Source organism: Sorex araneus, chromosome 1, assembly GCF_027595985.1.
Source record: "Sorex araneus isolate mSorAra2 chromosome 1, mSorAra2.pri, whole genome shotgun sequence".
NCBI lineage: Eukaryota > Metazoa > Chordata > Mammalia > Eulipotyphla > Soricidae > Sorex > Sorex araneus.
The window spans coordinates 438,317,730-438,345,274 of NC_073302.1; the positions used below are offsets into that span (position 1 = coordinate 438,317,730).

General features: G+C 42.0%; 1 protein-coding gene across 3 annotated transcripts in view; it reads right to left on the minus strand.

Moving 5' to 3' along the window:
• Nucleotides 1–27,545, minus strand: part of BRAF (B-Raf proto-oncogene, serine/threonine kinase) — a 158,241-nt gene that overhangs the window by 44,062 nt on the left and 86,634 nt on the right. For all 3 annotated transcript variants that reach the window (XM_055124025.1, XM_055124026.1, XM_055124027.1), the window contains exons 4-9: nucleotides 24,641–24,744; nucleotides 23,580–23,682; nucleotides 16,025–16,173; nucleotides 14,937–15,056; nucleotides 9,589–9,748; nucleotides 289–325 (exon numbers count right to left, since the gene is read on the minus strand). In XM_055124025.1, coding sequence (XP_054980000.1) covers nucleotides 289–325; nucleotides 9,589–9,748; nucleotides 14,937–15,056; nucleotides 16,025–16,173; nucleotides 23,580–23,682; nucleotides 24,641–24,744 — 673 coding nt within the window. The remainder of the gene's footprint in view (nucleotides 1–288; nucleotides 326–9,588; nucleotides 9,749–14,936; nucleotides 15,057–16,024; nucleotides 16,174–23,579; nucleotides 23,683–24,640; nucleotides 24,745–27,545) is intronic.

The following is a 27,545-nucleotide window of genomic DNA, read 5'->3' on the forward strand; positions in this document are numbered from 1 at the left end:
AGATGGTTTGGAATTAATAAAGTGGGTAAAATAATTAAGGATCCTACCAGGATAACACTTGAAAATTGTAGATTAAACACTGAAGATTCCCTTTCTCTCTACTCATGTAATAAATTAAAGCTCTATTAGACATCGATGTTAAGTAGTAAAGAACACAAAAAATTGAGTCTTCTCTAGACATTTTTCTCTGTGTCTGTGTTTCACGAAAGAAGCAAATATAAAGGAAAGAAGCAGCAAAGCAATTGCATTTTCCCCTGTTTGTTTTTTTAAATTAAAATCACTACTTACCTCCATCACTACGAAACCCTTGGTCTCTAATCAAGTCCTACAAATAAATAGTAATGCATATTTATTCAAAGCACAGGGTATGAAAGTAGTTAACACAAATTTCCATTAAGCATTAATAAAAATAAAAGTAAATTCAAAATAATACCTGTCTTACAATTACTGCACAAGAGAGTATGGAATTAATGAGTGAACATGATAAAATAAAAATTCAGAAGCACTTGCCAACCTAACCCTATATGGAAAAGATTATTAGTCCTGATCAAATGCTGCAATCCAATTCAGGTAATTCAAACCTATGCTGTATCAATTCTTAAAAAAAAAAAAAAAAAAGCAAAACAAAACCAAGAACAAAAACCTCCACCATTGGCACATATTAAGAGCCATAAAATGTTCATACCCTTTGATCCTGTAATTCCAATTCTGGGGATTTTCCCTAAGGAAGTAATTCAGAGAAATAATAACATGCACAAAGATGTTTAGTGTAGCATTACCACCACAGTAAAAAAAAATCAGAAATAATTTCCCTATTATAGACATATGGACATATTGCTTAAAGAAATTAAGATAGTGATTTAGTAAGCATTGTGCTAAACTAAAACAATTATGAGCTTTGAATTATAAAATGTCTACAATATAATAAAAGAATACAATTATATGCACACTGATTACAATCACAAAAATATGAATGCGCCAGGACACACCAGTAGGGGAAAAAGCCCAACCAAACGAGGGTTTTTTCTGTTACTAAAATACAGCTTTGCGCTGCTGAGCAGTACAGCTGATAAGGTGCTTACAGTGAGCCGGGTTTGAGCCCAACACGGCGTATGTCCTGAGTGCCACCAAGAGTGAACCTGGACATCAGGAGTAGGTCCTGAACACTGCTAGGTGCTGCTCAAAAGACCAAAGAAAAAGAAAAAAAATTTTAAAAGGAAAGAAATCCATATAGTTTTTCACTCCAAAGCTGTGAGTGGGGAAGAGTCTACTGCTGACTGCGCATTATAGACCTCTAAAGGCAGAACTTTATCATCACTTTACTCAGCGCAACTGTAATAAAGACTGAACAGTCCTAGGTGTCTCGAACTAGGCTCCTGATAATTAGGTAATTTTTAAGCTAGAGGCTAAAACGAAAACAGTCAATTCTTCACAGCTGTATTTATATCATGCCTGATACATTACATAAAGCCTCCAACATTTTCTGCAGAATAATCAATACGCATATGGCTGCTGCAAACAAGATACTACGTGTTAGGTGTATTAGGTGGCTACCAATAAATATAAAATCCTGGTAGTTTAAGTAACCTTCTGAGTTCTTCAGATCCTATAATCTAAGAGGAGGTGAGACACACACACATAACAACAAAAGAACAGCAGCTTAGAAAATAATAAAAAGACTGGGAGGTAGCTCAAGGACTGGAGCACAAGTGTGCATGAGGAGCCCAGGTTTCATGCCAGGCAGGACCACCGTGCTCCCCCGAGCACTGCACAGAGCAAACTACAAACATTTTATGGGGAGTAAGTGCCAAGTACCACCCAAAACCAAAAACAAACAAAAAACACCAACAGAAAACAAGAAAAGATGTCAAAATTGCTCAGGCAAATGTCAAAGAAATGATAAGGATGACAGATTTCTTAGTGCTACATAAATTCAAAGGGCAAAAGCCTGCAGGACTGAAGAGATGGCTGGTGAGCTGGGGCTGGGGCATAAATAGGAGCTTCGTTAAGAAAAGCAAGAGGCTCACTAGACAGGAACACAAGACAGGGCTGGGGAGACAGGACGGGGGATAAGACACTGGCCTTGCATGCGGCTGAGCCTGGTTCCATCCCCGGCACTGACCCCTAAGCCTTAAATAGCTGCTGTGTTTGGTGTAGCCCAACAGCCCCTCAAACAAATCAATGCAGAAATGCCACCTCCCCGACTCCATGTCTCTATGCTTACAGCCACCACCTTTACCGACTATCTCCCCAGTGGTGCTGGGGGCACCTGGGCCACACTGAGCAGTGCCAGGGGCCAAACCCAGGCTCCTGCGAATGCCAGGCGCGTGCTTCAGTATCGGAGTACCTCCCCGGACACCCAGCATTACCCTTCATTTTGAAACCTCAGATGCACTGTTTGTTGGCTTGGGGGCCACAGCTGGCAGTGCTCAGGAACCACGTGGCCCGGTGGCGGGGCCTGCCCTCTGCCGGCAGCCGCGCAGTGCCTGCTCCAGCCTCGTGAGCCCCTCCGGCCCCCTTGCTCTGGTCCAACAGGGTCATGGAGGGGTCTAAGACTGGCCATTTCAAACCTTCTCCAAGCTTCCTATTTTTCTTTTTTTGGGGAAGGGTGGGATGTGGGCCATGCCAGGTGGTCCTTGGGGGCTACTCCCAGCTCAGTGGACCATGTGAAGCCAGGACTCGAACCCAGGGCTCTACTCAAGCACTCTGAGCCATATCCTCGGCTCTGAGTCCTCCCCCTCCCCTTTCGCATGAGAGAGAAAACCTGTCTAGAGAACCTTGTGTCCTAACTCTGTGATAATTCACAGGGTGATATTCTATTTTCTGAACTCCTATCATGGGCCACGTAAAACAAGCATTTTCAAGCCACTATAAGAGACAGACATGAAACTGTTTGCTCAAGGTCATGCAGCCTGCAAAGAGCCGCAGAGGGAGGTATGTCCACCTTCAATTCCTCCGGGTCTCGGTGGACCCTCCATGACATCAATCACTCCTCATGATTTCAACCTCCCCACCGGCTTCGCTCCTCCAAGTGAAAAGCATGCTTGAGGTCTCATGCGAAAGACCGAGCTCCTTGGCCTGCTTCAGTCAGTGACCCCCCTGGCCATTCCTCTTTCATCTCTCTCTGGTGGCGCCAGGCCTCACCCACAGAATGAGGGTGCTCCCCACTGAATTCCACCCAGCCCCTCGTCATCTCTCAGAGCTCAAAACGGACTCCCACATCCCAGCCTGCCTTGTTCCTCTCCACTGACCTTTAAGAAACACTTTCAGTGAATGCGCAGGCCAACAGTGATTGCCAGTCTCACTTCAGCTGTGTGTTTTTAGGACAAATGACAACCTTCAGCCTCTCGAAACCCATTTTGTCCCTTTGGCTTCTGCCACACTACTTTCTCTCATGTCTCTGAAGCGGGCTTTAGAAAAGGGAATCCTAAGAGAAATGTTCATGGGGTGGGGGGTTTCTACCTGCTTTAAAATTTACATATACTGTGACTTGTATTCAATTGCTCCTAGCTTTCCAACAGTGAAAAAACAGGGGAGTATCCACAGACATCTTAAAGTCATTTATTTCAAAATAAAAATGATAATCATTATGTTCTGATTTTTATTTTAGGCCACACCTGGCCATGCTCTGGAGTGACATGTGGCCGTGCTCAGGGGACTATGTGTGGTCCCAAGGATCTGAATCAGGATGCAAGTCAAGCACCATAACCCTTGTCCTATCTTTCTAGTCCCTTCAAAAACTGGGGGCAGTGGGAAGGGAGCAAAGCCAGCAGCGGTTAGGGGTTATTCTGGCTCAGAGCTCAGTGCTCCTGGCAGTGGGTAGGGGGCCATGCAGTGCTGGGGGTCAAACCTGAGGCCCCGTCATACAAAGCATGTGCTCCAGCCCAGTGAGTTATATTTCTAGTCCGTGAAAGTTACCACAATTTATTTCTAAAAGTCCTCTCTACTTCCTTTGGTATTTCCTATTGGGTGGGGGGATGAGAGGTTGGGTCACACTAAGCCTTGCTCAGGGCTTAGTTCTGGCTCTATGCTCAAGGGTCACTCCTGCTCAGGGGACCTTATGAGGTTTCGGGGACAGAACCACGGTCTGCCACATGCGAGGCAAGTAAGAGTCTTACCCCTATACTATCTCTCCAGTCCTAAACCAGGGAATAAACACTATCCCTCCAGTGAAGACGCCTAGGTCTTCTCTACTTCTCCAGCCTTCCCTCTCGATGCCTCTACTGCGGGCAGTAGGGCAGAGCATAAGAAAGGCTATCTAGGGGGCCAAAGCGATAGTGCAGCGGGGAGGGTGTTTGCCTTGCAGCCAACGAGTTATCCCATATGCTCCCCCGAGCACCACCAGGAGTAATTCCTGAGTGCAGAGCAGGAGTAACCCCTGAGCATCGTTGGGTGTGACCTGAAAGGCAAAAAACGAAATGAGAGAGAGAAAGAGAGAGGGGAGAGAGAGAGGGAGAGAGAGAGAGAGGGAGGGAGGAAGAGAGAGAGAGAGAGAGAGAGAGAGAGAGAGAGAGAGAGAGAGAGAGAGAGAGAGAGAGAGAGAGAGAGAGAGAGAGAGAGAGCGCCAAGTAGGTTTTATGCCCTGGTCAATACTTTACCAACTCTATGAGTTTCCCATTTTCCTAAAATTTCCCTAACAGCAAACTCAAAATAACATTAGTATTTACCCCATGGGTGTTTATAAGGATGGAAATAGGAAGTTTATTTGAGGTACTGCGTACAGTACCTGGTGCACAGCAAGTGCGCCTCAAGAGCAGCCATTTTCACCAGTCCTGCCTCGACAACCTAATTTTTTTTTTCTTTTTGGGTCACACCTGGCAATACACAGGGGTTACTCCTGGCTCTGCACTCGGGAATCACGCCTGGCAGTGCTCAGAGGACCATATGGGATGCTGTGAATCGAACCCGAGTCAGTGCGTGCAAGGCAAAAATGCCCTACCCGTTGTACTATTGCTCCAGCCCCGACAACCTAATCTTTAATTAAAAAGATTTTTCAGAACTAGAGAATCCATGACTTTCTGTCCTACTCCATTTCTGGACTCCACACTCCCGTCTCCTGTAGAGGGCTTCAAGTACTACACAATACCATCAGGAGAGCCGCTCACGACCTCCTGAATGCCCACACTGTACCCCAACTATGCACCACGTCCCAGGGTCAGTGCGCTCGTCATTTTCTCAGCCGACGCCCTTCATTCCTCAACCCAGAACCTGATAAACTTAATGAACTCCTACTCTTTCATCTTTTATTAATATGGGTGAAATGTTGCCCCTTCTCTATTAAGTATTCCTAGATTCTATCAGGTAGAGTTTTGTCACCCCATAAAATGATGACTAGATACATATATGTTTTGGTTTTGGGCCACACCTAGTGGTGTTCGGGATTAAACCCAGGTCAGTCACGAGCAAGGTAAGTAAGTGCCTTCCCCACTGTACTATCTCTCCAGCTCTTTACTATGCATTTTTGTGAGTGTTTATATGGCTGATTAGGCTGTGCTATATCTGAAGGAAACATCATCTATTAATTCATCCATAATTCCCAAATGCCTGTCATGGTGCCTTTCCCAGAAATCAATATTAAAATCTTGTTTACTCGAATAATAAATGACTGAAATAAAATGAAATAAATGATAAAAATTAGATGAAAGTGTTAATGGGTCTTAGTGTCATTGGGTAAGTCATCAAAAATTTCAGAACAAGGGGACATGGGATGAGGTGCGAAAAATGATTGTACTGGCAGTACAAAGAATGGAAATGATAGCAGGAAAACAGTGATGGGAAATACACATAGGAGACTATTAAGTTCAAGTGAAAAAGCAGCGACTCAAATAATGGTGGTGACAAGAACAAACTTGATACACATCAAAGCAAAAAGATGGTGGTAAGTAACCACCAATGGCTATTTGGTAACAGGAGAGGTTGGGAGGATTAAGATATAAAGATGACAATAAGTTCAAGAGATTAAAGAAACACTGATAAAGGGATATATTCTAAAAGGATGAAAATTACAGTTTTGGACACACCAAGAATAAATTTAATGCAGAAATATGCTTTTGTTTCCTATTCCACAATCTCTTATTCCTGAATTTTCTTCCTCTACTAATCTCTTTCTTGATACTCAGGTCTAGCTAGCTAGAGGACTTTTTTTAGTTGGGGAAAACTGATATTTGGAAAATACCACTAAAATGAACCCCTTACAGAAAAAGTTTCACAGAAAAAAAACAAAGCAGGAAGAAAGTCTGATTTGAGAATTTATCTTGAAAAATGAAATTTAGGTCTAATGAGAAAACTCAAAGGGCTCCAGTGCGTACTTGGCATGCAGGAGTCTCGGGTGCAATGAGACCACAGCCCCACACCGGGAAGGGTCCCACAGCAAAACACAAAGAAATTTAACAGTTTATTATTTCCTTTTATATTCAACAAAGTTTAAGCTGTTATTTTAATAACATGATAGCTTTCTGAATAAACAAAGGATCAAGTCTGTCATAAACAAAGGATCAAGTTTGGACTGGAGTGATAGCACAGTGGGTAGGGCGTTTGCCTTGCATGAGGCTGACCCGGTTTCTATTCCTCCGTCCGTCTCGGAGAGCCAGGCAAGCTACCGAGAGTATCCACCTGCACGGCAGAGCCTGGCAAGCTACCCGTGGCGTATTCGGTAAGCCAAAAACAGTAACAAGTCTCATAATGGAGATGTTACTGGTTTCATTGAGCAAATCGATGAAAATCGGGGTGACAGTGCTACAGTGCAGTTTGTCATAATTCAAACTAAAAACTTTTAATTTTATCTTTTACAGCACAATAGTTTATAATTTTAACAAAAACTTTAGAGGGCTCCAACTTTCTCAAGAGTTTCTAACAATCCATTTGTATTCAATCATTTTAAGCTGAAGAGCCCATAATATTCTCATCCTGGTGGGTCTTCTCCTATTGCTAATAGGAGGAATTTAAATCTAATGTATCCTTATATTTCAATGTTTCATATTATTTAAGTAGTTCTCCCAGTTATTCATTGTTCACTATCTTCATTAAACTCTTACAATCTCTCTGTTTTGGGGGGTTGGATGGGAATCTGGACCACATCCAGCAGTATTGAGGACTATACCTAGCTCTGCTCATACATGTCTCTGGGAATTAAATTGGGAGTAAGTTGCATGCAAGGCAAACTTCTTAATTTCTGTATTATGCTTTGGTCCATCTTTTTTTTTGGGGGGGGGAACTTTGCAATCAATTTGCACTGTTTTCATTGAAATGTTGCATTCCTTGGGGGGAGGTTGGGGTTGGTTTGGGGACCAATCAGCAGTGCTCAAGGCTTATTCCTCTGTGCTCGAGGATCACTCCTGGAGGGGCTCAGGGGAACGTATGTGGTGTTGGGGACTGAACCCAGGACAGCTGCACACAAGGCAGGCACTTTATCCAACTGTACTATCTCTGGATCTTGGCTTATTGCAAGTTGGTATAAAACGGAGGACATTTGAGTGGGGTCTAACATGAAAACAATCTGTTTGTTCATTACCAAATATTTTCCATTAAGACTATCTTCATTTCCCTCGTGAACCTTTTACCTCTGAGAATAGAGGAGCTGCATGTGTAATGAATGAGAACAAACTCTTGCACAAATACGTACATCTACCCACCAACTCCAGTACCCGGTTCATACGGAAAACAATTTTTTGCTTTCTGATTATGGTCAGAATGTGGCCGGTACTAGCAGCTCAAGGGGCCATGTAGTGCCAGGCACTGAATTTGGGATTAGCACTTGAGCGTCGTCCTTGGCTTTGAGGTTCTGACTTCCCTTTAAAAATAACTACTTTCCAAGACAAGTAAACTTGGTTAGTTTACTAAGTTTTGCTGCTTATTACATTATAAGGATAAGTATGCCTACTCTTCAACATTCAAATCCTGGTAGAAATGACACCTAAATCCAAGGTCAGGATTGCTGAGGTGTCACCATGCAGACGGCAATGGCCTTTTATTCTCATCTATAATGGACAATGACTTCCTTACACAATCTTGTCCTTTAGGAGTAACCTATTCTTCCCGTTCTCCTTGTCTGTATCGGGAAAGGCAAAACACATTTTATGCATTAGGTTTTATGGGAATACAGCCACAACCATTTGTCAGTAATGTGTTATCTATGACAATGACAGAGTTTAACACTGTCATTAGTGCCAGGGAGAAGGCTCATGGGGCGAGAATCCACACTCTACATGCAGGAGTCAGTCCCGGGTGGGATCCTCAGCATATCAGGTTCCCTTGAGCACTTTGAGGAAAAACTCCTGAGTGGTGAGCCAGGAGTAGTCCCTGGGCATCGCCTGATGGGACTCAAAAGCCAAGAAAATAAGAACAATACTAATAAATCTTGTCATTAGAGGTCTAATATATTTACTACCTGGCTCTTTAAGGAATAGTTTGTTAAACCCTGATCTAAATTATGTTACCTTCTAAAGTCCTTTAATTTCCTGGTAACTTTTTATGTGTTTAGTTCCAAGATAGATGCTGAGACATCTAGAGTGATGTTGCTGTGTTAGTTAGTCTAATTAAAGAAATGACACTAGCATGAATTGCAGCACAGAAAATATACCGGAGAGGGGCCAAGAGAGACCCATCAGAAGGGGCGGAAATGGCTCAAGAGATAAAGACACTATGTTGATGAGACCAGAGAAGACGCATTTTAAACAATGAATGATTAAAACTTAACAGCAAATGGCTTATAAAGAACATGCTGAAATTTGACGGTCTGCCATAAAGAAAAAACAGAACTGCATATTCAAGCAAATAAAAAAAAGGAAAAAAAGGTAGCTTTAAGGCTAATTCAATGTATTTTTAGAAATCAATATTTTCAAGTTGATTTAAATAGAAATCTGCAACTACATTTTCATTTTTCCTTACCCTAAAATTAACAAAGGTTTTTGTAGAGATACTATGAGAAAAAAAAATCAGAATAACTCAATAATTTTACAAAAATATTTAAAGGCCAGGGGCTGGAGCAATAGCACAGCGGGTAGGGCGTTTTCCTTGCATGCAGCTGACCCAGGTTTGATTCCCAGCATCCCATATGGTCCGCTGAGCACCGCCAGGAGTAATTCCTGAGTGTAGAGCAAGGAGTAACCCCTGTGCATCACCGGGTGTGACCCAAAAAGCAAAAAAAAAAAGGGGCCTGGAGCAATAGCACAGCGGGTAGGGCGTTTGCCTTGCATGCGGCTGACCCGGGTTCGATTCCCAGCATCCCATATAGTCCCCCGAGCACCGCCAGGAGTAATTCCTGAGTGCATGAGCCAGGAGTAACCCCTGTGCATCGCCGGGTGTGACCCCAAAAAACAAACAAAAAAACCAAAAAAAAAGAAAAAAGCCCCACCCACACACAAAATACCCCACCCACACACACAAAAAAACCCCACCCACACACACACACACAAATATTTAAAGGCCAGGGAAAATGAAAAAGATTCTGTGAAGACATTCAAGAAAACCCTGTTGCTTACAAAAACTGTGAAAAGTAAAAGACAGTATTTCTACTCTCTAGTTTTTCTGTAGAAGGAAGATTTAAACAACAGCCGGGAATGTTAGAGCTTGAGGAGCGCAGATACTCACGTCGATATTGACAGGCTCGATTGTGTTGATGTGCACGTTCGGAGCTGACGAGGACCGGTCTCGCTGTCCAAACTGGTTCCGATGATCTTCATCTGCTGGTCGGAAAGGCTGTGGGATTGGAATGGATTTTGAAGGAGACGGACTGGTGAGAATTTGGGGCCTGGAAAAATCAAGTAATTGGAAGATAAGATTCAGGTATTTATAGAGATATTTATATTTATAGAGGTAATATTTAAAAAATGAGCAATAAAAATATTTTCTTATTTTTATTTTTTTTTCTTTTTGGGTCATACCCAGCGATGCTCAGGGGTCTCTCTGTCTCTCTCTCTCTCTCTCCACCTCTCTCTCTACCTCTCTCTCTCCTCTCTCTCTCTCTTCCCTCCTCCCCTCCACTGTTAAGAGGGTCTTTGCTCTTGGAGCTTGGTGGTCTCAGTGACCCTCACGAGCACCAAAGAACAACTCCAGGCTTACAGTTTCTTTTCACAAGTGGGGGAGCCCAGCATTTTCTTCCACTAAGTCTGTAACTAATCAGCATTATTAATGGTTACAAGGCAAGGACAGAAAGATACTGATGATGGGGAGGGAATCTGGGAATACTGATATGGGGACGCGGAGACTGGTGGACGGACTGGTGTTGAATTGCTGTATGCCTAAAACGCAACTATTAGTAATTCTATAAATCATGACTAACAAAAATTAAAAAGAAAAAAGGAATATACTGCTAAGGGAATCAAAAGAGATTTTATGAAAAGCAGAATGGAAGAAAACAGAGTAAAAAGTAATAGATGAAGGTCAGAGACTCAGAGAAGCCCGTGAAAAAAGAGACTGTGAGGACAGCATGCCGCTCAGCGTTGGTGAGAACGCACCATCTGCGAGAAAATATCCGCACCAGTCCCAGGAGAATTAAAGGTAATCCTGGTGCAACTGGATGTTATTTAAATTTGCCATGCTCCACTGATCCTTTTCATTTTTTATTCCTCTGGTTACTGAGAAACTTTTTACTTGTTTATTTTTGCTTTAAGCAGTCATATCTATGTATACACACACACATACATATTTCCTTTGCTCAGGGAAATAAAATTGTGAAAGTGAAAATTATGGGTGGTGGTGGTTGCCTTTTCAGGTGATTTTTTTTTAAAGAACGGAAGAGGGAAAAGGGCAGGCAGATGCTCTCTTGAGCAGTAGTCCAAGTTTTGGAAAGTGCACTGACATGGAAAAACACAGGCTGATAGCCTAAGAAGTAACAACACACTTTGTTACGGCTTAAAACTGGAAAGTTTAAATGAACTACAGCTGTATAGGACAGTCTAATACATACAGCTGATCTGTTATAGGTAGCAGTAAGTAACGGCAACTCATTCTTGCTGAGAGCAGTAAAAGTACGTAACAAACCAGAAATAGGTATAGCAAAGAGGCTGGTTCAGACATAAGAGAACAAACCCCTGGCTGACTCTGAGCAGTTGCCTACCAAGCAAAACCAGAAAGGCCCACTCAGACACTGGCCACCTGATGCCATCCAGGAAGGGGAGACATCCTCAGAGTCAACTTAGCGTGCTGGAGGGAGGGCATGTTCAAGTTCCACTTAGTATGGCCTGACTATAATGAAACTTTTGAACTGCCTCTTAACCCCACAACTAACTCAATCTTTAGATCAGAAATTGGTTTCTCGTGAGTATTTTCCAACAGTGAAGTTTTAGTCTACTCAACACAAGAACTGTGGTTCACACAACAGGCGTATTTCTCACTAAAAGGAGTCATTTGCATTTTGACTTAATCTGCTGACTACTTTTACTAGTCAAAGTAAATGGGCATATCCCTAACACTCACCTTTTCTTGGGGACTATAAGAACTGAGTTTCTACACCAGGTGATTTTTGCCCTAATCCTGGCAGTTTATACCTTGTGAAATATGCTGGTGGTGGCCAGCGATCTGTCTTTTCTCCTGATAAACCCCTCTAGCTTTCTGCCTTTCTATACGAGAGCTCATCAATTCGAGCGGGTACCAGTAACGTCTCTTGATTGTGAGACTTATTTGTTATTGTTTTTGGCACATCCAATATGCCATGGGTAGCTTGCCAGGCTCTGCCGAGCAGGCGCAATAATCTCAGTAGCTTGCCAGGCTCTCTGAGAGGGGTCGGGTCGGCTGCATGAAAGGCAAACGCCCTACCATTGTGCTATCACTCCAGCTCTATGCTCTGCTTTCTCTTCAGATCGTATAAATCTTTCGCTATATGAGAGGAGCAAATAAAAATGAACCGAATTTTGTCTCTAACACACTTTACCACATTACCAGTTTAGATGGTATTTTTAATTCAAAATATTAAAAATTTTGAAGGGACTGGAGTGATAACATAGCGGGTAGTGTGTTTGCCTTGCACACGACCGACCTGATTCGATTCCCAGCATCCCATACGGTCTTCCGGGCACCGCCAGGAGTAATTCCTGCGTACATGAGCCAGAAGTAACCCCTGTGCAACGCTGGGTGTGACCCAAAAATTAAAAAAATATTAAAAAAAAATAAAAAATTTGAAGCCAGAGTCAAAGCGGTAGTATAGCATGTGGCTGACCCGTGTTCAGTCACCGGCACCCCATATGTTCCTCTGAGCCTGCCATAAGTGATCCCTAAGCACAGAGCTGGGAGTAACCCCCGAGTATAACAGGGAGAGGACCCGAAACAAAAACAAAATTAAAAAAAAAATTTTTGAAGCAAAATAGTTATCTTATTCTACAATATTAAAATTTAAATGCATTTCATAGATTTACGTTCTGTAGTATTTTTCAAAAATAATCAAGAAAATACATCTAGCTTTTATTCACAACAAATGCAACACCTCTTCAATCTATTCATGTTATGCATTTCATGACTACTGTAATTATTTAGACTTAACAAAAATGCATTTAGAATATAAAATGGCATTTAGAAAGATATCATGATCAATAGAATCTGCCAGTAGTAAATAAAACAGCCAAAGGATTCATCAGAAAATAAGATTAATTCAAATAAAAAATGTTAACATTTTTTTCCAATATAAATTAAAAAATTTTTTAGGAACCATGTTTTACAGAACTGTTAGTGATAGGGTTTCATACATAACACATTCCATCACCACCTACTCTGCTATTGTGTTCCAGAGCCCCACCCCCAACCCTTGGATAAACTTTGCTGAAGAACAGTTCTCCAAAAAAACATCATTTTCTTTCATCCTTTAAAATATGCATTATGGGGGGCTGGAGAGATAGCACAGCGGGTAGGGCGTTTGCCTTGCACGCGGCTAACCCGGGTTCAAATCCCAGCATCCCATATGGTCCCCTGAGCACAGCCAGGGGTAATTCCTGAGTGCAGAGCCAGGAGTAACACCTGTGCGTTGCCAGGTGTGACCCAAAAAGCAAAAAAAAAATAAATAAATAAATAAAAAATAAAATATGCATTATGGTTGAAGGAGCGGGACACTCTGGGTATGGTACTGGAACACTGTATGCACAAAACTATCACTAGAATATTGTATGCATGAAACAATCATTTACAGTACTATAAATCATGATGCCTACACTTAAAAAAAATAGGAAAAAAAAGAAGAAAAAATGAATACAGAGCTGCTAGAGAAAGACAGGGAATAAAAGGATGCCACCAGCGTGGATACCAGTCACAACACGATGGAAGAACACAGTAGCTGCACTTTCCAGTGCACTTTCCAAATAAATACAAAGCCATTCTTATTCAAAATTTCAAGTTTACTGGAACTGTTGACTTATTTTTTGATATGCCTCTAGATAGAAGAAATGGCATTACATGATTAAGATTGGGGAAAGTAGGGCTAATATTGGCGAGAAATATCCCTGATCTGAACTAATTAACCCTCTGGAATAGAATGTTATGTAAGGACTTATTTCTAAAACCAAATTGCTCCAGAGGCTAGAGAGATGGTCCAGAGTTCAGTGGCCTCATATGCTGTCAATCCTACCTGAGCGCCGCCAGGGTCACATCTGGGCAGTGCCAGCTGTGGCTCAACTGCCCCCTCCTTACACACAAAAGAAAATGCTTCCAAGGAGAGTAAATTTTACGCTGCATCAAATTTAGCAGGCAAAAAATAAGCAGATTTGCATAAGAAACTGTGAGAGCAAAAGAATATCTGCAAAACTCTTCATCTTCTCTTTCTCTTTTGTTGTTGTGTTTCAGTGAGAGACTTCTGGATTCTCTCTCCCTCTGCTACCAACTGATCCTTATGGTGCTGGACACTGAACCAAGGCCTCAGACACGCAGGACAGGTGCTCTGCAACTCCAGCCTTTAGTTCCATTTACAAAGTCAGCCGTCCCCTGTATCTTCTGCACAGCAGTACTATTACTGTCCTTCATGCTTTGTGACTTCCTATGCTTTCACTGCATGACTCACGCCCGGTTCAAGTCTTCACTACTAGCGGCATCCTTTGTATCTAGGGCTTCTCTGTCCTACACATTTATTATCAATTTATCTGTGTAACACTGCTCCAATGATTTTTTTTTCTTTTTGGCCACACCCAGAGATGCACAGGGGTTACTCCTGGCTTTGCACTCAGGAATTACCCCTGGCAGTGCTCAGGGGACCATGTGGGATGCTGGGAATCGAATCCGGGTTGGCCGCGTGCAAGGCAAATGCCCTACCCGCTGTGCTATCACTCCAGCCCCATTTTCATTAGGTCGGTCTTCTACAATTCTTTCCTCCCCTATTTGTGTAAAGGCTAAATTCCCAGACTCTCCAAAATCTGGTTTAACACACAATCTTCTCACCTTGGTCTCTCTTCAGTCACTCTCAAACCTTCTATCCCCATTCCCTAGTTTAGGCTTTTCTTGCCTCTGTCTCCAGACTTTTATTCCCCATGTTCAGTCCATTTCTAGAATTCTTTAAAGCCCATTTAGAATCCCACGGTTTTCACTGCATTTCACAGCTCCCTTTTTCTTTGTCACATGGCATTAAAGAGATTAGACTGTAGATTAAAATTATGCACTATGTATAAGTTATTTGCCACATGCTGATGCTATTTCTAAATGGAAGTCACATATTTCTCTACCTGCTATACTTCTTGTACTAAGTAACTGATAAAATAACTACAATTATTTTACCCTGGGGTAGGGAATGTATGTAAATTGTTTGTGCAGTTTTTCTAAGACTGGTCCTGCAACAATCTCCACCAACTTTCAATCCCATGTACTTCTATCAAATGCATGTACACATCTAACCAGTGTGATAAAATAGTTATCTGGGGAAAAATGCTTAATTTAAATCAAATGGATGAAAAGGTTTAAAATGAACCAAAATATCCAAAGAAATCAGCTCAAACAGCAAGTGTTGAACAGCAGGAGTCAAATCCTACCCCAGAGCATCGGAGGGGGGTGCGGACGGGGAGGGTCCCGACGTAAGGGCGGTCTCTGCTAAGGAGGCCTCCTCCTGTGATAGTGGGTGGTGTTCAAAGAACTTGGAGACAAACAGCAAACTGTGAGGCAAAAACAAAAACAAAACAAAACAAACCTAACTTGTGCAAAACCCAGAAGCTTCATATACCAAACACATTATAGAGTTAACAAAAGTACCTGAAATCAGATTCCATTTTCAGAAACAACAGTTAAATTAGTTGCACTTTGGTCTCAAGGCTTATTAAAAAAAACCCAAAACACAACTATACTGTATTTTCAAAAATCACACTGAAACTAGTTGTTCCATACAGCAAATCTCTACATATTAAGAAGCAAAATCATGCTTTATGGTTAGGGAATTAGAAGAAAACGTTTCTACTGTTAAGTTAGATCACATCGTTACAATACACTTTATAAAGTGCAGAATTAAATTTTATTTACTCAAGTGATCAAGGAAAGTAATAAGACCTTTAATAGCAGCAACAACAGTAATGCAGACACAAGATTAAAATTAGGCTCAGTCTTTGAGACTCAGACTAACCTATTAGAGAAACTCTGGCAATAAAGCAAAGAAAAATTTCAGAAAGAGATATACTGGGTACAAAAATTTTATATCTTACTTTTAAATAAACTGGGGGATGGTGTGAGAGAGAGAAAGAAAGGGGAAGGGGAGAGAGAGACAGAGAGAAAAAAAACGTATTTTACAAAATAGCTGACAGAATAAGACCTCCTATCTATGAAATGAAAGGGTAGTTTGACCTACTCTAGCCCCAAAAAACTACCTAAAAGTGATTTCTGTAGTTAGAGATCTGCATTAACTAAAAGTAAATATAAAACATAAATGAGACGTGTAAGTAAGCCAGATTTATAATTTGGAAGAGAAGTACTAGCCATACTATATGCTACTTTCTAATTGTACTTGAAAAAAAAAAATTCTGTGTAACAAGCTTCTTTGGAAAGAAAAGTCCTTCACACTCTAAGAAGTACCAGTTTCACATTAAGAACATTTAAATGCAAAATAATACATTCAGAAGTGTTGATTACTTACTCAAGTTGGTCATAATTAACACACATCAGTGGGACCTCTGTACTACAACGCTGGTGAAATTTATAACCACATGTTTGACAGCGGAAACCCTGGAAAAGCAGCTTTCGACAAAAGTCACAAAATGCTAAGGTGAAAAAAGTTTTCCGTACCTGCAAAATAAAACATCATACAGAACTTAAAAAACGTGTCAAGAATCCTCCTAGAATCTTTTCAGCAAAGTATTTACTCTTGTTTGCAAGAGCAAACCTTTAATGTTTATATCATGACAACTGCTTTACACATATACAATTGAAAGAGCTATACATCTTTATCTCCAACCCAATATTCAACCCAAAGTCTCTTAAGAAGATAGAAACAAAATGGGGCCCGAGAGAGCCCAGCTTGCCTTGTAAGCAGCAGATCCAGGTTTGATCCCTGGAATCCCACAGAGCTCCCTGAGCACCACCAAGAACCAAGAGTGATTCATGTGTGCAGGGCCAGAAGTAACCCCTGAGCATCACTGGGTGTGGCTTCAACACTAAAATCAAATCAAACCGGAAAAAAAAAAAAAAAACAAACACCAAAAACCAGAGAGAAGACGACGATGGAAAATGAATAAAGGACTGGAAATTAATTTCAGGCTTCACTACATGAAAGTCACGGTAGAGAAATGTGAAAGGAAGAGAAGAAGGACAAAGGCATATAACTCAATCACTATACACAGCAAGAAGAGCAGAAGTTTAGAGATGCTTACTGGCTTGGGCAGGACAAGAAACAAAGAAAACATGGGAGAGATTTCCTTGGGGGTGTGTAATACTATGGGGGGAGAGGTGTGTGTGTGTGTGTGTGTGTGTGTGTGTGTGTGTGCAGGCAGGAGGGGGGTGGCAGCAGCAGAGCTGCATGGGGATGGTGCTGATGGTTTTGTACGGCAGCAAGCAGGGATCAAACTCTGGCATCATAAGTGTGAAGATGGCAACAACCCCCACCCAGATTAATTTTCATTATAAGCCCCTTTGTAACCTCTTTCTCCCCAATGCTAGGGATCAAATTCAAAGTCTCACATATGCAAGATAAGTGTCTCTACTACTGAAAAGGTACTATTTTTAATACTATATATGAACTTTGATTAAATGCAAAAGAATTTATATATTAACAAAAAAAATTTGTTGGGGCCAGAGTGATAGCACAAAAAAAATTTGTAAAGAAAGGAGTCCTACCATAAAGCACTAACTAGATAAAAGAAGAGGAAAATTACCTATAAGACACTAACAACTACGCCCTCAGTCCAGATAAGATCCGGAGCTGCTGCTCGAGAAACAGACCCTCTGCTCCCAAAGACTATGATCCCAGAGGTCTTCTAACCCATTTTGGCACCCAGAGCGGCTTCTTACAGACATGCATCTAGACTGTGAGCTGAACTAAAATATCAGAAATCCAAAATCATAGAGCTCATAGAATCTTCATTCTCAGCAATGAAAAGAAATTATTAAAAGATGCCTTTTCAGCAGGCCTGATTGTTGGGGGAAAATTCCAAACAATAATAGTGAGTTCTCTATTGAAATATTGAATGTATTCAAAGTATAGAGAATAAAGTGAAGATCATTAGTTACTTAGGTGGGGGCTGGGTGGGAGGGGGGTATATTGGGGTTCTTGGTGGTGGAACATGTGCACTGGTGAAGGGATGGGGGTTCAATCACTGTATGACTGAGACTTAAACCTGAAAGCTTTGTATTTTTTTTTTCCCACGGTGATTCAATATAATAAAATAAAATTAAAAAAAAAAAGACACTAACAACTTAGCCTAACATGAACATTCCTCTCTTGTAAGAAAGAGCTTCCATGTGCGAAAGGGCCGGGTCTACAATGATCTCAGCAAAAGAACTGCTAGGAAGTCTCTATCCAGGTAATAACTGAAGGCAGAAATTGTCTAAAACAACAACAACAACAACAAATACCCCAAAAAAGTACACATAAGAGGGTTAAAAACACAAAGAAGTTTGGTTTTTTATCTATAATAAACTCTTGGTAGCTTGCTGGGCTCTCCCTGAGGGATGGAGGCTTTTGGGGCAGCCTCTAATAGCCTTTCCACCCACATGGCAGAGCCTGGCAAGCTACCCATGGTGTACTCGATATGCCAAAAACAGTAACAACTATGGTTCTCATTCCCCTGACCCTGAAGAGCCCCCAGTACGCCATCAGGCTACACTAGCACACAACAGGGACGAATGGAAATGTTTCTGGCGCCTGCTCGAGCAAATCGATGAACAATGGGATGACAGTGATACACTGATATACAATAAACAGAGAAGATAAGCTAAATTAACAAATTTAATTTAATGGTGTTAAAATGTCAAGTGTTAATGGTGGCTATTCAGAGCAGTGCAGGCATACATGTTTTTAATTTGGTCCTTTGCTTTTGTTATATATTCTCAATTATTCTTGCTTTTCCAGATGGTTTGAATCATAGACAAGACACAAGTCTTAATGGCTGAGAGTGAGCTCAGAGGGCTGAAGTGAAAGCTTTGTGTGTGGGAGGCCTGGGTTCCACTATGTGGTCCTGAGCATTGCTGGGAACCCTCTGAGCACTCAGTCCAGAGCAGCCCCCAAGCATCTCTAAGCGTGGCCCAAAAACAAAATCTAAATCAAAAATAAAAAAAAATATTTATTTTTTTTTTTTTAAAGAAAGGAGATGTCGAGTTGAGCTCCAGGAATTCTAAAATTCTAATGGGGTAATACTTCTGGGGTTGGCCTGTATGTGGCTGACCTGGGTTGGATTCCTCCGTCCCTCTTGGAGAGCCCGGCAAGCTACCTGTGATGTATTCGATATGCCAAAAACAGTAACAACAAGTCTCACAATGGAGACGTTACTGGTGCCCGCTCAAGCAAATCGATGAGCAACGGGACAACAGTGCAGTACAGTGCAGAGCCGAAAAATTTTACAATACTGTGACACACCAGTATTCACACAATATCTACTCTTACTAAGACATATGCCAGAATTTTCTAATTATTCTATTAATATGCAAAATGCTTTTTATAATTATAACTTATATTTACAAACTCTGCCCAATAAATACACATTTAACGGAATAAAATGTTACTTAAAAATGTTGTATGAAGTAAATGGTATCTCGGCAAGCACTGGTCTGGCTGAGTGTTTGGTTCTGCTCCCACTATTCCCACCCCCACCTGCACCCCCCCCCCCCCCCCCCCGCAGTGCAAGGATCTACCTCAGGGCCTCCCACGTGCCAGGCAAGCCAGGCAAGTGCCAGGCTACTGAGCTACATCCTGGCTCAGTATGTTTGAAAAGTAGCTCTCCAACCCAGGTATGCTCCTTGGTGCTGCTTACAGTATTCTGGGTCCTGCCAGGAGTGATCCCTGAGATCAGAGCCAGGAGTTAAGTCCTGAGCACAGTCTGGCATCGCCCAGCCCTCACCCCCGAAAATCAACAGGTAGGGGAGGCATTTGAAGAGGGATACTGAGACAGTGGCGGAGGGAAATGAACACTCTGGTGGGGGTGTGGTGTTGGAATTTATTTGATAAACACTATCAGTGATGGTATTAAATTACAGTGAGTGAAATTTTAAAAAAAAAAGCTTTTAAGGTGGCTCTTATTTTCCTCATCTTTTACCATGTGTCACTTTTCAGGAATGTAAAAAAGGCAAACCACTTACATTCAGCCTATGTCCCTGGTCTCTGGACAAAAAAGAAATTAGAAAATCTTTACCATCTATACAGCCATTATTTACCAAATGGCTCATACTGCTTGCTTTGTACAGGAACTGGGAAATTACAAACATTTCACAAGAAGTGTCATCTGTCCATGGAGCTCTGAGCCCCGCATAGCCCACGAGAGCTCTCCCGTCACTCACGCCCTCCAGTGCAGTCCTCCTTCTGAAACCGAGAAAATGGCATGCACCTGACCGGTGTCACACATAAACAAGAGAGAGAGAGAGAGAGAGAGAGAGAGAGAGAGAGACAGACAGACAGACAGACAGACAGACAGACAGAGACAGAGAGAGAGATGAAAGGAAGCCAAGCGGGGAGGGGGTGGAGAGCTGGAGAAGGCCGTGGGTGCAGAGAGTAAAGGAAAGCTCCTGAAGCGAAGCACACGTCTGTCGACAAAGGGACCGAAGGAAGGTCGCTATCTGCTTCTGGATCATAGCTTTACAATTCGAGCATTTCCAGATAACAGACCAGTGAGAGGCACAGGCCTGGCCAGTGGTCAGCGTCACTCCAGTAGAAGATGGGGAGGGCAGGACAACGCATGCCTCTGTTTCAAATCCGGCTTCCTGGCCTTCCCAGCCCCCGCCACCCACCAGTTCCCACGAACTCGGCTGCAGGACGCCTTCACGCACTGAAGGAACCGCTCTGATGACGGACTGCTAACGCAGGAGGCAGAATCAAGCAAAACCCAATGCAGACAGGCCAAGGGAAGAAGAGCTCTCTCTGCAAGACACACTTTTCCTTCTTACCGTGACACAGCACTGGGAGCAAAAGGCTAGTTGAGACTCGAACCATGTCTCCCCTATCTGTCACTGTAACATTTACAACTGCTTTAGAAAAAAGGCAAAATCCAACCAGGCTGAAAAGTGGCCCGTGAGCCAGACTCTGCTTACCCTACCCACAACGTGTCACGCTAGCACCCCGCTTCTTCGACTCTGCCCCCATCTCCCCAATTCTGTACTGCTCATCCTGCACTTTTCAAAACTGGAAAGGTAATCTGCTTCCTAAATGTTCCTCTCTCTACAGTGCTCCTCCCTTCACTTTCTGCTGGTGTTCCCTCATCCACCCAGGAAGAGCTTAGGGGCTTCCTCCTTTGGGGCCATTCCCACTGGCACATTAGGAGTGGCTACTCTGCATCTGTAGCACTTCACACACGTACAGTTATTAAGAGTTTATCAAATCTCTCTTTGTGACCTCCAGTAGCAGGATCAAATCCAGGTCTCATGCACGCAAGGCATGTGCTTGACCACAAGCCACACTCTGAGCCTATAAACTTGCACTACATCTCTGTACAATGTTCCTTTCTCACAGCTGTGCTCCTAGAGCAGAAACAGTCTGGGCAAATGCAAGCCTCTCCTGGAGGGCCTTTCTGGCCAGTCCCCAGCATGGGGGACATCTCCATACTCGGGAACTAAGGGGAGTGAGTTTCCTCTGGTGGCCAGCAACTTCTTTCAATATAGTTGGTGGTTGGCAAATTAGACCCTCTTTCACTTCCTCGTACCCAAGTTCTAACTAAAAATACCAACAACAACAACAACAAAAGAGAAGAAAAATTGTAAAATGCATGATCAATTCTTTTTGGATTTCTAAAAACAAAAAAATTAATATTTATCCAAAGTTAGACAAGTTTTACAAAAAATTCAAGCTTCCTAGACTAAAAAACTATTTGCTATTCAGCAAATTTGATTTACGGTATGATATACCCTCAGTACATCTTACACTCCAGAAGATGCCTTATTAATTGAATCACAAACTTGATTTTATTATTCATCACTAATGGAACCCAAAAAACAAACTCTTGAGGAAATCATCTTATCAATTCTCTGCTATAAAAGCTAAGGCACAAGGGTCATAGAGAGTTTGGCAGGTAAGGTGCTGGCCTTGGTCCCCTGAGTCTGCCAGGAGTAAGCCCTGAACACTGCCAGTTGTGTTTATGTCTCCACCAAAGACAAACCAAGCAACCAATCAAAAAGCTGAGGCACATTGGCAATATACCGAATGCAAAAGGTTAGTAACTATTTATTTAGAAAAAATAAACTATGGCCAAAATGCCTTAAACACAAAAGCAATACAACCCTACTATACTGATCACTTTACATGTGGCTTCTACCCATTCCTTTATTCAGGTAGAAGATAAGTTTTAAGCTGTAGGAACTGTTTCGTCTAAGGCTTGAGGATTTGTGCCTTGTTAGGTGGGTTATGTTCCAGAAAATTCCTGTGCCAGGTAGATAAAGGGAGACATAATCAAAGGAGAGTTTGGCCACCTTCATTCAGTGCTGAAGGACTGTCGTTCAGAAAAATTTACCCAAGAATGTCAATTTGTCTGCACAAAGATTGTTTGTCTTTATATATGAGGCATTAAAAAAAACCCCTTAAATGTCTATAAACAAAGAATGATTAGTTTATTTTTATGAATTACTCTGAAGTTCCAATAAAAATAAAGCTATATGTGCTGCTGTTAGAAAAGATGAAGTCATGACCTTTGCATATAAGTGGATCAACATGGAAAGCATCATGCTAAGTGAAATGAATCAGAAAGAGAGAAACAGACATAGAAAGACTGCACTCATCCGTGGAATATAAAGTAACAGAATGGGAGACTAGCACCCAAGAATAGTAGAGATAAGTATGAGCAGGTTGGCTCCATGGCTTGGAAGCTGGCCTCACATGCTGGAGGAAAAGGCAGCTCAGAAAAGGGAACACCAGGTAAAGTGTGGTTCGAGGACCCACTGGGGATGGGAGCTGTGCGCTGAAAGTAGTCTATAGACCAAACACGATGGCCACTCAGTGCCTCTATTGCAAATCACAACACCCAAAAGGAGTTTGAGAGAGAACAAAAAGGAATGCCCTGCCACAGAGGTGGGGTGGGGTGGGGGGGATGAGGTGGGGGGTGGGAGGGATCATCAGTGGTGGAGAATGGGCACTTTTGGAGGGATGGGTACTCGAGCATTGTATGACTGAAACACAAGCACGAAAAGTTGTAAGTCTGTAAAAAGAATAAATAAATTTAAAAAAGCTATGTGAAAGATGTTCATGATATATTATTGTGTTTTATTCTGTTTTGGGGGTTGTTTGGGGTTTTTCTTTTTTTTAAGTAACTTTTGGACCATACCTGGTAGTGCCCAGGGCTTTTTGCTGGCTTTGCATGCAGGGATTGCTTCTGGTAGTACTTGGGGACTCTATGGGGTCCTGTGCAAGGCAAGTGGGTCTGCCATGTGCAAGGCAAGTGCCCTGTCCAGTGCAATCTCTCTGCCCACTGCTTTCTAAAAACGGTCAGTATCATGTAGAAGGTCATTTAATTTTAGTTTAAAAAAGGGAAAAAGGGACAAAAAAGGAGAGAAAAATTTAGGTTCACAGGTATAAACACACAGGCTTATAAACAATTTAAAAACCACACAATAAATGCCTGTATCTGGGAGAGTATTTTCACTTTATTTGCTACACTTCTATACCACTCAAATCTCCTTCTCACTTAATAGGTGTGAATTTATCTTTTTCTATTTTCCCTTTGGTTTTTGGTCTACATGCGGTGGTGCTCAGGGATTACTCCTGTCTCTGCATTCAGTAATATACTCCTGGGGTATATTCCCACTCTGGGAACTAGTTGGCCATGTGTAAGGCAAGTGCCCTACCCACTAGACTACTCTGGCCCCGTGAGTTTCCTTCTTAAGTTAAAAAGTATATTAAAACAGAATTCCTTAAATAGGAGTTAATTTAACATGTGTGCACAAGTGCTGACACACACACACACACACACACGCACTTCAAACATGCAATAGTATTTCACAGTCTCAAAGTAAAAACCCAGAATTTAAAGATTTCTGACAAAAAAAAAAGTAAAGGTACTTACAAAGTTGTGTGTTGTAAGTGGAACGTTTTCCAATACTTCTACATGTAATTCCTCTCCAGTAAGCCAGGAAATATCTGTGTCCCAGCCAATTGGTTTCTTCTCTCTGAAAAGTGTAAACACAGGCTTTCTTGGTTATTACACCTAAAAGCTTCATATACTGCATGCTGAAGATATGAAAACCGGTTATTGAGGGGCTAGTAATATTGAGGGAGATTTGGCTCCCTATTCTCCCATTGTTAGAAATTTAAATGGCAATAAATTAATTTTTAAGTTTACCCAAAATAAATGTGTCACGCTTGGACAAACAGCAGTGTAAAGAGATGTACTCTTTTCTTCAAGTCAGCTCCAGAAAAGACCTACAACAGCAGAAAATGGATTGTTCCTGCGGTCCAAATATTTAAAAAAAAAAAAAAAAATTTCACCGGTACGGGGATTTATCTATCCACTGAAAGAAAAAGAGTACTCAGGGGACAATATGCCCCGAGAGGATATTTTTTTAAAAAAATGATTAAAATGTAGTGGACTCGGTGTGAGTTTAGATATTCTTAAACAAAATGTCGGTTTTGTGACATTCTGAGACTGTATTAAAAATCTGTAGGTAGGTAAGGATCCATTATTCAAATCATGTTCTAAGTGGTTAAAAAATTTAAGAACCTCCGAATCATTACATCAGAGTAAAATACTAGCCATACAAAAATGACCCAATGTTAAGTTCTCAAAAAAGGGTTACAAGATTTCTTTCCTTTTCAATTTTTGGGTTTTGGGCCCACACCCAATGGGGCTCAGAGTTACTTCTGGCTCTGATCACTCCAGGTGGACTAAACCCAGGCCGGCCTGGTGAAGTAAACTTCACCAGTAAACTCTACCCACTGAACCATCTCTCCAGCCTTTGACAAAAAGATCTCTTTAGGCTAACTTAATATTGACTTAGTATTTTTCCCTCTCAAGCTTATTTTCAATCCCCTAGATTTGTATAAAGATCACACAGACAACAGTAGTTCAATGCCTTGAGTTTCTGCCCCCCTTTTCAAAGAGAATTTCACGCCCCATACAAACCATACCCATCCTGAATTCTGTACACAGCACAGCACTCTGGGATCAGACCTCGCATCATCAGTGCTTTCTTTAGACTGTCCCGGACTGTCACTCCACACCTTGCTGGTACCTATGGATGATAAATATATGCTATAAGGCAAAGAAAAAAAACGACATGGTTCATATCATTTAAAAAACTTAACTTGCCTTATACGCCATATGTCATATGGATTACTTATGTCAAATACAACAGCATTTCTAGAGATAACGTTAAAGGAAAATTATTATGTAAGTATGTTACTATTCTTCGCTTAAGTCAAAGCAAATCTGAATTTTCAGTCTTTTAAATGATGGAATATTACAAACATAAAAAATGTTAAAAGAGCTGTGACTTTTTGTGGGGGGTGGGAGAAGGGCACACATTCGGCGATGCTCAGGGGTTACTCCTGGCTCTGCACTCAGGGATCACTCCTGGTGGGCTCGGGGGATCATATGGGGTGCCAGGGATGGAACCCAGGTCAGCCGTGTGCAAAGAAAGCGCCCTCCCCATTGTACTATCTCCTCAGCCCCATGACTCCTCTGAGACTTGACAGTAAATTAGATGGGAAAGCACCACAGAATCCCATTAAGCTCAATGAGCAAAAAGAAGAAAACAGAGGGATCAACTGGCAACAAATAGATCAGTAAATCCTGTTAACAACCCCCTTGTTAAATGGAACAATTTTCACAAATTTTCTTTTACTGAATTATTTTTTGATAATTACATTTACCATTTTGTTATAACATAAAGTAAATTATTTTGTGCCTGCTAAGTGGGCACATTTAGGGGGTGGGTGGGAAACTGGGGACAATGGAAGAGGGAAGATGACCTCACACTGGTGGTAGGACTGGTGTTAAAACACTGAATGCCCAAAACAACTGTATTATGGATAACTTTGTAAATCACGATGTTTAAAGATAAAGTTAGAAAACACGAAGATAGATGTTACAGAGAATGAAAAATAGAACTGATTGCTATGTACTTATCACTGAGAAAGACTAGATAACACAATTTAGAGTAAAACCAACCGTAAGACAACATTCTTCAAATCTGAAAAAGGCTTAATCCTTCAAGCATACTGGTGATCCTTAAGAGATGTGTGATTTTAAATACAGTAGGAAACATAATTCATCTGAATGCATAGAGTGATTGCTGTGGTTTGGTTGTCTATCACCCGTCTCCTCTGGGAGTCTTCCTTAAAAATGCCCACTGTGGCAGGACAGGTACTCATGAGCCGCAGCACCCACTCTGCACTCAGGATGTCTGGTTTGAAGTCTCGCATCGCTTCGTTCTTGCATGTCAACACTGTTGGGAGCAATCCCCAAGCACTGCCAGATGTGGCCCTACCTGCTCTCCCTCCCCCAAATGCACAGGGTACTAGAAAGGTGATGAACCAAGGGTTACTTTTCCTTCTTTTTTGAAAAAAATGTTAATTTATTTTTATGTATTATTGTTGTTTTGGGGCCACACCCAGCACTGCTCAAGGCTTACTCCTGGCTCTGCACTCAGGGATCACTCCTGGTGATGCTCCAGGGACTGTATGATATGCTGGACACTGAACCCAGGCCGGCAGTGTGCAAGGCCAGAACCCTCCCCCCTGTATACTGCCCCTATCCCCAGCATCTCATAGGGGCCCCTAAACCCTGCCAGGAGTAATCCATGAACACAGCCAAGTGTAGCCCAAAAATAAAGTATTTTTTACAAAACCACAGGGGCCAGAGAGATAGTACAGCAGAGAGGGCACTTGCTTTGCACGTGGGCTACCTAGGTTTGATCCCCATGATCCCATACGGTTCCCCTAGAATTGCCAGGATTGATTCCTGACTACAGAGCCTGAAATAGCCCTGGGCATGGCCAGGTGTAGACCAAAAACCAAAACCAACCGAACAAAAAAGCCCACAGAAAACAACCAATCTAGGGCCAACATTTACACAGCAGCATTCTGAATTTCACCTAAAACAAATGTTTAGTAACCACTAATTCCATGTTTCCAGCAAATTTATAGAGCACAGCTACCTTAAATAGTGAGAATTGGCTGTACTAGACAGAAATAATTAACTGATGGGAAAACTTAAATGTCCCCTCTGCTCTGCTACTCAGGTTCTGCCTATTCTAATGCAAATACTTCCCACTGGTGACCCTATTTCTAGTTTTTCTACCTCATTCAAGCTATCATGTTGTCAGAGGAACTGTTCCAGAGGAGATATATTTGTGTCTCTGTGTTTACGCACGCCTTCTGAGGAAGGCCTCAGGTGTTCTCTGTGAAGGAACTTTCAGCGGGTATGGGCCCTAATGCCCCGACTCGGGCTGCCAAACAGCCCGGCGGCTCGCGTCTAGAAGCCCATTCTAAAACACAACGAGAGTCCGCTTACATTTCCCATGACCTATGGGGTAAAATTCAAATTCTGGACAGGGCACAGAAAACCATCACTGAACTTCTACCCTTCAGGTCCTTGAGTAACGTCCATCCCGCATGCCTGTAATGCCAGCCCAGACACGGCTACACGCCCTTGTGCTTCCCTGCACAGACTGATTCCCAAGTGTAGACTGTGGGGCAAATGTTTCTCATCCTGTCCCGAAAGAGCCTCGAGCAGCTGGCCCTTGCTCTGAGTTTGTGGGCTGAGTTTGGTAGTTTGCTCCTCTCTACAGTGTCTGTTCAAATGAAAGATGAACAGAAGAGAGAAATATCTAACCAGACTCTAATATCTAAAGGAAATTTAGAAAGAAATGCAAGCAGTGTGTGAAATAGGGATAAATTTTAATAACTGATGTTAGGATAACTGGAACCAAAAACAGGCAACACCCCAAATGGACCAAAGATTTAAATGGCAAAAGAAGAAAGGGACAGACCATAAAATAACTTGGAGAAATCAAGGCAAACTCCTTCAGTG